Source organism: Austrofundulus limnaeus, unplaced genomic scaffold (genome assembly GCF_001266775.1).
Source record: "Austrofundulus limnaeus strain Quisiro unplaced genomic scaffold, Austrofundulus_limnaeus-1.0 Scaffold201, whole genome shotgun sequence".
NCBI lineage: Eukaryota > Metazoa > Chordata > Actinopteri > Cyprinodontiformes > Rivulidae > Austrofundulus > Austrofundulus limnaeus.
Genome location: NW_013952603.1, coordinates 563,108 through 573,717, shown reverse-complemented (window position 1 = coordinate 573,717; position 10,610 = coordinate 563,108). Strand labels below are relative to the sequence as shown.

Here is a 10,610-nt window from a genome sequence, read left to right as displayed (position 1 = left end):
CACACACACACACACACACACACACACACAGTGGACAACCAGCGTTAACAGAACTCTTATTTCTTCGCCACTCACCCTGCTGGTTGTAAAGGCCATTACGAGTCATCAAGGTGTGTGTGTGTGTGTGTGTGTGTGTTTCCTGGGTAAGAGTGTGTGTGGGTTGAAAAAGACGCCTGTCACAGCACGCTCTCATAATTGCCCTCTTAGCCAATTATCCCCCATTTAAAAGCAACTCACCTGCTCCGCTCCCGTGTCCACACGAATGCGTGCACACTCGCACACAAACACACACTCGGTAAATAACACAGAAGCTTAATATTTAATCATTGTTTGTCCTTGAGTGATTTGTTTGTTTACTGCGTTTGTGCTGTATTGCTTTATGATGTTGAAGCCATTCATACCATTTTCTCTGCTCCTTAGATTCTGATGCACACCAAAGACATGGTTCAGAAGGTGAGTTCTTGGTAAATGTATTCACAAACATTAAAGAAAAAACAATAGGATGTATTTACCACATAACCCAACACGATTAGTGTAAGTTATCAGAATTTTTTTGTAAAAAAATAATGGATAAATGTAGTTCAGAGGTTGCATTTGCCTTGTTTATTTTATTGCTAAAAACCAGAAAGTCTTYCACATATTAGATCAAAGAAGGGTGTGCTGCAATGTTATGCTAACAGCACAAACATTGGTAGACCATCTGTTTAAACAGTATACCATTGTTGAGACTCATCTAAAACCTTTTTTTAGTTTCTCTTGGGAACCTCTGTTGYACTGTTCTCACATACAGAATATTGTAGGGGATTCCCTTTAGAGACTGCAGGCATCATCGCTGACCTTGACGCTGAATGCATTTCACCATCTGGGTGCAGACAGCTCTTTGAGAAGCTGTGGACGCTGTCGGTACAGAAGGAGCTCAGGCGATTGGATTTGCTACGGGTGAAGCCATCGCTTAAATAATTGGGGAAATCCCGCTTTAAATCGTTTCCCTGTGAGAAATGTTCTGACTTTAAGACTGGATATGAGTCAGCAGCAGAGTTCATCATGTTAAGTCATCATAAATAATACTCTGAAGCAAACATGCCAAACAACAGCAGGCTCTCCTCACAGTGTCACATTGTTATTCTCACAATAATTAATTCTGTTCATTTCAAAATATTGCATTTTTCACACCTTCTGGAACAGGATAGTGTTGTTTTGGAAATCTACAAAGTTGCTTAGGTTAACTGAATGGTAATTCCTTGTCGGGATGTGTATTGGGAAAAATCTGGTAACATGACACGAGTCACGATACGATATGTCGTGATATATTGCATGATATTGCCATTTTTTTCTCCAAATTTTCTAATTTTACAAAACTCTTTTATATGTAGTTCCCCCCTCTATGCAAGGTATTAGACAAATACCTGCCTGCCGTATCATAACACTTCAATTTGGCTTAAAAAAACACATCATTTAATACGGGACAATTGGCAACCCTACCTCAGCTCTGAAGGCCACAAGTGTTTGTCTAATCTGCTCAGGTTCAGCCATCGGTATTAATGCTAACCTTTACTCATAATGCTAACGTTAGAGCTAGCATAATAATCTAAGGCTTCTCAGGAGTGAAGGAGACGAATGGCGCACTGACTGCTGCCTACTAGTGGTCGGAGGGTAAAATACAACACAAGAATGGAAGTTTAAATTTTAAGCCTTAATTATAAATTCATACATTTAGACAGTCGATACTGTATCGGGAATTGAAATATCGTGATATTTTAATGTATCGATATTTTTCTACACCCTCTTATTCCTTGTACTTTTGTATGTGTGACTTAGATGAATCTGGAAGTGATTTATGGAGATACCGACTCCATCATGATCAACACCAACAGCAAATCTCTGGAGGAAGTCTTCAAACTAGGAAACAAGGTTGGTTTTTGTCTTTGTGTGTTCACGTGGACGGTGCAGGTGCTTCACACTGACCCTCTGTGTGTGTGTGTGTACTTTTATTTTCAGGTTAAAGCAGAAGTAAACAAGCTGTACAAACTGCTTGAGATCGACATCGACGGTGTGTTCAAGTCTCTCTTACTGCTGAAGAAAAAGAAATACGCAGCTCTGGTGGTGGAGCAACAGGGCGAGGGACGATACAGTGTGAAACAGGAGCTCAAAGGCTTGGACATCGTCCGCAGGGATTGGTGTGATCTGGCCAAGGAATGTGGCAAGTATGTAAAATAAAACTAACTGTATTTTCTCAAAATCACAAACCGGATTTAAGAAACGTCAAGAAGGAAAGAGTTTATGTTGATATTGTTAAGCTATTTGTTTTGGTAAAGGTTGTTTTATAATAACATACAGTTAAAAAATATGATGGTTTAATCTAAAAGCAATAGAAGTTATGTATAAAAATATGAGAAATGATATTTACCGGTAATGTTTTTATACCGGACACATTGATGGTTTTTATGGTCTTTGTTTTGCTTGAGCTGATTTCCTCCTCTCGTCTTCTAGCTATGTGATTGGTCAGATCTTGTCTGACCAGAGTCGTGACGTCATCGTGGAGAACATCCAGAAACACCTGGTGGAGKTGGGAGAGAAGGTAGCCAGTGGAGACATACCCCTCAGCCAGTATGAGATACACAAGGTCAGATCATAGCTGCTGGAGCTTTCTTTTTCGTTTTATTATTTTCGGACCTCCCACGTTTTAGGTTCACCATTTCCTCTTTGCTGATTATCTTCTCTTCTTTCCTGTTTACAGTCACTAACAAAAGATCCTCAGGACTACCCGGACAAGAAGAGTCTCCCTCATGTCCACGTTGCTCTGTGGATAAACTCTCAGGGTGGTCACAGGGTCAAGGCCGGAGATACAATTTCTTACCTCATTTGCAAGGTGCAAAAAAAAAAAAAATGTCTACATTTCAACTTGTGAAAAACATTAGTAGTGCATCTTTAATTAATTTATTTATTTTTGTTCAGGATGGCTCCACATTGGCAGCCAGTCAGAGAGCCTACGCTCTGGAGCAGCTTCAGAAGCAGGAGGGTCTCAGTGTGGACACGCAGTACTACCTGGCCCAGCAGGTCCACCCTGTAGTTTCTCGCATCTGTGACCCGATTGAGGGGATTGATAGTGTGCTCATAGCTACCTGGCTTGGTAAGTTTCAGAAGATTTTTATTTTTGTTAATTGTGACTTAAGTTATGAAATGCTGTTATGTATGCAGCAGGAGTTGAATTGCTCAGATTGAATCTGAATGTACAGAATTTGAAATTGAATACATTGGTTTGAAAATACATTTTACTGAATTGAAACTGAATTTAAAGTTTTGAATTTGAACTAATTTGCTTTGAAGCTGTATTTTGGTTTATTAAAATATTCAGTTTGACTACTTTCACTTTCAGTTCCATTATGCAAATTTTTGTGTCAGACATCCTGGTCCTTGATAAAGCCAGCCAGAGTAATCAAGCACAGATCCACAGATTTATGCTTCACTTTGGTGAAGTTTCCCTTCTGTAATGTAACAGAGTTGATGCAATCCACTGTAAAAGTTACAAAAAACAGACATTTCATTGCAGTGATAAATTTTACCTATAGAAAATGTTACATTTACATCCTGTTATGGATCAGTCAGCAGCAGCATCTGATCAATATGAGATCCATGATGTGATGTAAATGTAACATTTTCTACATATAATTATGGTTTATGTGGTTTTGACCCAGAAATGAATAGTGGAGATTTTTAAGGAGACTGTTTCTACTTTAAGTGTACAAATATTACTAATAAACCAATAAAGAAGGATATGAAAAGAACAAAACCTACTATTTGAGCAATTTTTGTTATAATTTATGATTAATGTTTTGATCTGCTTTAACTTTGAAGTCAAAAATCTTATAATTTTAAGATGCATGYTCTCTCCGTGCATGYGTGGGTTCTCTCCGGGTACTCCGGCTTCCTCCCACAGACCAAAAACATGACTGTTAGGTTAATTGATAACTCTAAATTGTCCCTAGGTGTGAGTGAGAGAGTGAATGGTTGTTTGTCTTGTTTGTCTCTATGTGTGGCCCTGTGATGGACTTGCGACCTATCCAGGGTGTACCCCGCCCCTCRCACTGTGACTGCTGGAAATGGGCACCAGTGACCCACGCAACCCTGAAAAGGAAGAAGCGTGTACAGAAAATGGATGGATGGATGGATAGCTATAAGTTTTGGGTTGGGCTCCAAAGGTGTTTGAGTGCAGGGGTATTAAGTAGTTTTATTTGAATGAAACAACCAGGATTGAGCGTTTGCTTGCTTTAGGTCTGGACCCGAGTCACTTCAGATCCCAGCAGCAGTATCAGAGGGAGGAGGAGGCCGACGCCATGCTGGGCGGACCAGCTCAGCTCACCGACGAGGAGCGGTACAAAGACTGCGAGAGGTTCACCTTCACGTGTCCTAAGTGTTCCACGGACAACGTCTGTGACAGCGTCTTCCAAGGAGCTGTGAGTAAATGTGGACAGAAACGCTGTAATTCTTTTGGTTCAACATCGAGGCGAAAATTTGTTTGAGCCCCTACTCACACAAACAAACTGAATAAAAAAGTGTTTTTGCTGTTTTGGGTTAATCAGTGGCGACGCAAACAAAGAGCGTTCGAGGGTTGGAGACGGTGTTTCCGAACGCATTTCTGTAAAACTCCTTGTGAAGGATTCATGCTTTAGTCATCCTCCATATTGTGTCTCTGCCTGTATTTTTAGACAGCTGCCTGGCTCCAAACCGGACTCTGTTTTCATTGGCATAGTTTGGACTCCACAACTTGAAAAGCCTTTCCTTAACCCTGCAGCCCTGTAGACACACACACATGTATACACTCATCTCCTACCATTTGTCAGGCCAAGGTCCTGTGTTGGAGTGTTATCAGCCTCTAATGAGGAGCAGGGCACGCAGCTTTTTCTTGTCTGGAAGATCCTAATAAAACTGACAAGCCTCTGTCCTCGATGTGTGGAAAGAGCTTGGATTAAATTAAACAGCAATTTATATACTAGAAAAGGATTATATGATTACACTTTAAGGCACATACTCAGCTTTGATTTACTAAAAACAAACTCAGCTACTACATCGATTTTTAGCTCGTTCCTTGTAGAACTTGTGGTGTTTGTTGGAGATGAGCCTCAACTTTAATGACACCAAATTGTAGCACCACATCTGGAAAATTAACTGAATCATAGCCAATTACGAATTGAGCTGGCTCCAAAACTTCATCTGTTGTAGGAGAACTTTTAGTGGTAAATTCCTGATAATTTCACTAAAATGGTTCATGAGATATTTAGTTAATTTTAAATGGTTAATGGCTAAATTTTAAATAGAGATCTTATGGAATCTCTTAGTGCAGAATAGGTGTTAGGGATTAGGAGTGTAAGAAAATATCTATACACTGAAATATCGTGATATTTCATTTCCCGATACTGTATTGATTCTCTTAAGCCCTGTATCGATTTTTAATTAAGGTTTAAAATGTCAACTTTCCTGCCAAAGGTTCATTTTTATGTTGTAGTTCAGCCTTTGACTGCTAGTAAGCAGCAACGAGCCAGTCATTTGGCTCCTCTACTCCTGAGGAGCCAGCGAGTAAGGGTGGCATTAGCATTGTGAGTAAACATTAGCTTCATGCACCGATAGCTGAATCTGAGTGGAAAAGACCGACACCCGCTGCCTTCTAAGCTGAGGAAAGGTTACAAACAGTTACTTATTTGTCAGAATGTCTGTATTTTAAGCCAAATTGAAGTGTCTCGTGTGCTCTTTTTCCAACTGTAGTCAACCTTCATGTTACGGAAGGCAGACGTGTCTATCGCCTTGAGTTTGGCGCTCCCCCCTTAAGATGCCCCGTGACAAAAAACTGTCTGCAGTTCCCAATTAACTTTATGACGGCATATAGGCTATTGTTGTGTGTTGGGTGACCATAATGTTAGTAAATTAATATTAAAATTAGGTATGCATGGTAACTTATTTTAAGAACCGATACGATAACCGATAACTTTCTCCTTCTAACGGCCGATAACTGATAACATGCCAGGAGATGGGTCAAGATCATAACATAAATAAACAAGACCAAAACCTATGATGCATTTTGCTTGGTATCTGAAAATACATGTCCTCAAAGGTATTTTGAATCTGAAAATGTCTTCACTGAGTGAGAAGTAGTGTTAAGAGTAGCAGAGAGTTTCACTTGCACTTTTAGTTTCACCAGTTGTTTGCTTTGTTGCTGCTGAGAGCCTGCAGGAGTCATGGGTGGGGTGTGTGGGGTGTGTGGGGTGGGGAGGTGTGCTCCGTGATGAGGAAGCTCGGCTTTGAGACACAGCCCAGAGGCAGAGATGGTCCCAAAAGGTGGTTCTAGTCCCAACCTGTCATTTTTGCTCCCCTGCCTGCAGCCTCAGGACTCTACAGGATTTCTCAAACATGCATTAATGATTCAAAGTAAGACTTTGGGCATGTTTTTAATGAGAGGATAACATTATAATATGATATAAATCTCAAAAAAGTTGATTTTACATGATATAGCCCTTTAAAGTGCTTGAGATCTGCGTCCTCTCTGGCAATTTTTTTGGGATTTGTCCAAAGCCTCAGCAGTGATTTAAGTCCCGATGAGTTCTTGAACGCTAGCTTGTTGTTGTTAGCATTTTTAACAGCACGGACTTGATGCTGCATTCAGGAGGTAACAGACATAATGTTCTCAAATTGTGCGTAGTTGCTCAGACCTTTTTATGTTTATAATTATAAAGTTTGTGTGTAACATACATGGTTAAAATAATATTAATAATTCTTAAAATGACTGGTTGTTTTTCAGCACAGACTATTCTAATTATTTTTCTAGTGAGAAAGTTGTTTTTCCCGACGCAACTTGAACGTTTCTCGGGTCGTGCCGGACGAGAAGCAGCTTGACCAAAGAGGATAAAAATAAATAAGCGCACTCACCGCCACACTGGCAAACATGTACATATATTATCGGTTCTGTTTATGATTTCGAACCGATAAGTATGACGTCATAATTCCCTGACATCRGGCCGATAACTATCATGCACCCCTAATTAAAATCTAAAAGCTGCCACAAATATATTTTCAAACTATTTATTGGCAAATTTAGTCTAATAATTTAACATGTGGATGAAATAAGTAATATGAAACAAATAAAATACACACAAAACATACTGAGTTTTTTATTTAATACAATTTTTGGACAAAAAAAATCGTAATATATCGTGATATATCGTATTGTGACTCCTCTGTCATGATATCGCCAAATTCTTGCCAATACACAGCCCTATTAGTGATGAATATCAGCTGCTACCATGGTCAGTATCTGTAAAATTGACTAAGCTGTAGCCTTTTTTTGTATTTTGTGTGGTCAGTTAGCTATGCCAGGCATCTCGAATGTGTTGAAACCAACACATTGTAGCAACAACTGTTTGACACATTTTGAACTTTCAAAATAAAGCAGCCGTTGAGCGAGWGCCGATCCTGTGATGGTGGGGCCGGCATGCACGCGGTCACACTGCAAACTGATAAGACAGTAAGTTAATTAAAGGTGGCGAACACGGTCTAACAGCTCAGCGAGAAGGGGAGGACAGTTGGGCCTTGACTCCACTGCTGACTCCGAGCCAGAGATGGTAGGAGGAGGCGGTGATGGATGATGGAGGACAGACGGGAGGAAAGCTGTTTGATGGGGTGTAGCCAGAGAGGGGGATGAAAAGAGCGTTTGGTAACCTGCATGGATGGTTAAAAACTGAGTGCTTTTAAAGCTGCGTGTTATCAAACGATGACACAGAGGAAACGAGACGTTTAACAACTTTACACATTCGAACATTTTTACCGTGACGCACAAACGCATCCAGATACTTTGTTTTCTGTTTTATAATTTGATTGAATTGTTTTGTGATAAGGCAACTGACGATTTTGTGTTGTGTTATTTTTTATTAGCTGCATCATGTTTAGGTGGGAGAGTTTGAAGTGAAACTAGTGCGATAAAGAGCTGAAGAGGGAGGAGAATGGAGAACTAGCATTCCTACAAGTGTTGCATATCACCTTTCGCCTTTTGTGCCAGACTTTTAAAGGGGACATATCCTGCAAAATCCACTTTTTTAAACGTTAAATACATTTTGTTGCGTACTTAGTCTCTAGGAGTGCAGTACATTTGAATTTAGTTTCTCCCGGTGCTGTGTAGACGTCTCTATATTCTGTTTGGGTCTGTTTTCTTTGACGTTTTCTGAACTATTATGTCATGAAACAGCCTCAAAATGAATTGAGCTATGACACACCTCAGAAAAGGGGCGGGGCTTGTGGAGTTACTATAAGGAGGAATTCAGACAAAAGCATTGCAGTTCCTCTTTATATAAACCCCAACCGAAGGATTTAAATGTGAAAAAGAAGCATAAAATGCGTCTCCTTTAACATTAAAGTCATCGAACGATGAGAAGAGATAAACTGAGATCTTTGAACAAATGTGGATATTATGAAATGTTTTACTGCTCAGTCTACAACACTGAAATTAGCTCAGAAGCTAAAATTTGTTTAGTTGTACCTATTTTTGTTGGTTTATCCATGACCGCCATCATGAATTAAGTTGACTATGAATTAGAGATCAACCAATATAGATTTTTTTAAGGCCGACATTGATTATTTTGGCGTCAGTCAAACCAATCCACTATGTGTGCTGCTCGTGGTTTTGGGACAGTTCTTGAAGCCGCTATTTTCTTCCTCTAGTGTTGGGCAGTATACCGGTTCGTACCGAATAATACTGTTTTTTATTTCTGTTATGATATGAATTTTCTGAATACCGACATACTGGTTTAAATGGCCTGAACACGTTGGGAATGTTTTGTCGTGGCCGCCAATGAACTGCTTCCCGGGGGACACTTTTCCTCACAGCTATGTTATTGTTGGAGTAATTGGTGGCGGGTGGTTCCGCTTCTTATATTGACTGACGTAAAAAAAAAAACATCCAGTGTTCATCATCGCTGAATGTAGTAAACACCTCTTCAGTGACATGCATAGTTAGATTTTACGCGCAAAGTTAATATGGAGACGTTATTGCATGGAGACTCATTATGCTTCTATTGTGAAAAACTCGGGGGAAGTAGTTTCGTAGTGGAATTGAGTTGAATGGGGTGCAAGGTGAGTCGTCCTTTTAATCTTTATTAAATAACATAAAACAATAGACCCAATAATAATCTTTTCTTAACCCTCGTCCTTCACTACTGGACCAAAATGTGTGACTACTCTCTCCAACCACCAGTCAGAGAAGAAAAGACACATAGGAGAGAAACAGAGACACAGAGAGAAGTACAGTATAAAAAAAAGTTAATAAGCAGTGTTTGTACATTTTATTAGCAGCTTATCTGAAATGAAAAGAAAAATACAGTGATATACCGTGAAACTGGTGTAAATGTTGAAAATACAGTGATATAAARTTTTGGTCATAACCGCCCAGCACTACCTTTCCCTATTTATGTGATAAAAATGATGCAATGATAGCAAACACTACAAGTCTCATTTAGCAACAAAACAAACAAASCCCATTAACAATAGATAGCAAACAATAGAACATTTAAATACTGTAACAATAAAAACAAACTATCTTACATGTATCAATGATGCCCTAACAAGAAGAAAAAAAACTCAAATATCGTCCGGCCGATGGTCGACCTCCATGTGGTTCTTTAGATACTTTATTAACCGACAGCTAAGATTGACTCAAAGAGTTAATTCAAAAGTTTTAGGTAAAAAAAAATTTTAATTTCACCAATAAGAYTGACTTGGTTGAAGCCATTTTTGTGTTWGCTAATGTCGATTAGCTTTGGTGGTTTTCTTGAGTGACTCATACTGTCAGAAAAGGTGATTGTGATTTTCCTTTCTCTAAAGTAAAAGTCTTTCAAGCAAACAAAAATCCCTTCGTTTTGCTGAGTGGGTGTCACATGCATAGCTTTCCATCTTTGGCTTCTCTGCAGAAACCCTTTTCTATTTTTTGCTGCTGTCAATGCGACAGGTAAATGGAGTTCAGGTTCCAAGAGGGCAAGTGTTTAAAGTCATCGCATTTAGTGTAATTGTCATGTACCGTGGCTTCCTTTTTTTATTGCATTAACCATAAACCTTGCTGTCAAGTGGACAGTTCAGGGGGGTCACGCTGACCTGTTTTCTTCAGGCTGCAATAATGTTAAAATTTACTGGACGGGCGAGGTGCTTTCAGCTCTTATACCGTCAGTGTTTGACACGCTCTTTTGTGGTGGTTTAAAGTTAATGGACAAGTTTCTGTGTTGCAACACATAACTGCTTTTCCTGATTACAGTGGTAAAAAATGGAGCTGTGATGATTTCCTGTATATATGCTCTATATTTATGCACAGGAGACTGAGATTATAGYAATTGCATGACCTGTACAGTCATTGTTCCTGCTGACTTCAAATAAGACTTATTAAATGTGTAATATATAAATGGGATTTGTTTGGTAAAAATCTGTCAAAATTTAGCATTTTCTGTTGCAGTAGAAATAAAAAAAAATGTTATGAGGTATTTTTAGTGAAGTTCAAGTTTAAAATGCCTGTGGCATGCATATCCATGATATACAAAAAGTAAAAGAAAATAGATTTATATTTAAGAAACTTGGCACAATAC

The 10,610-nt window shown here is 39.2% G+C and overlaps 1 protein-coding gene across 1 annotated transcript in view; it reads left to right on the top strand.

The window, feature by feature from the left end:
* pola1 (polymerase (DNA directed), alpha 1) overlaps positions 1-10,610 on the top strand; it is a gene marked incomplete at its 5' end in the record, with an annotated part of 86,945 nt that overhangs the window by 34,645 nt on the left and 41,690 nt on the right. The window contains 7 exon segments of the mRNA XM_014018769.1: positions 421-453; positions 1,819-1,911; positions 1,999-2,204; positions 2,491-2,623; positions 2,738-2,869; positions 2,956-3,130; positions 4,273-4,454. Coding sequence (XP_013874223.1) covers positions 421-453; positions 1,819-1,911; positions 1,999-2,204; positions 2,491-2,623; positions 2,738-2,869; positions 2,956-3,130; positions 4,273-4,454 — 954 coding nt within the window.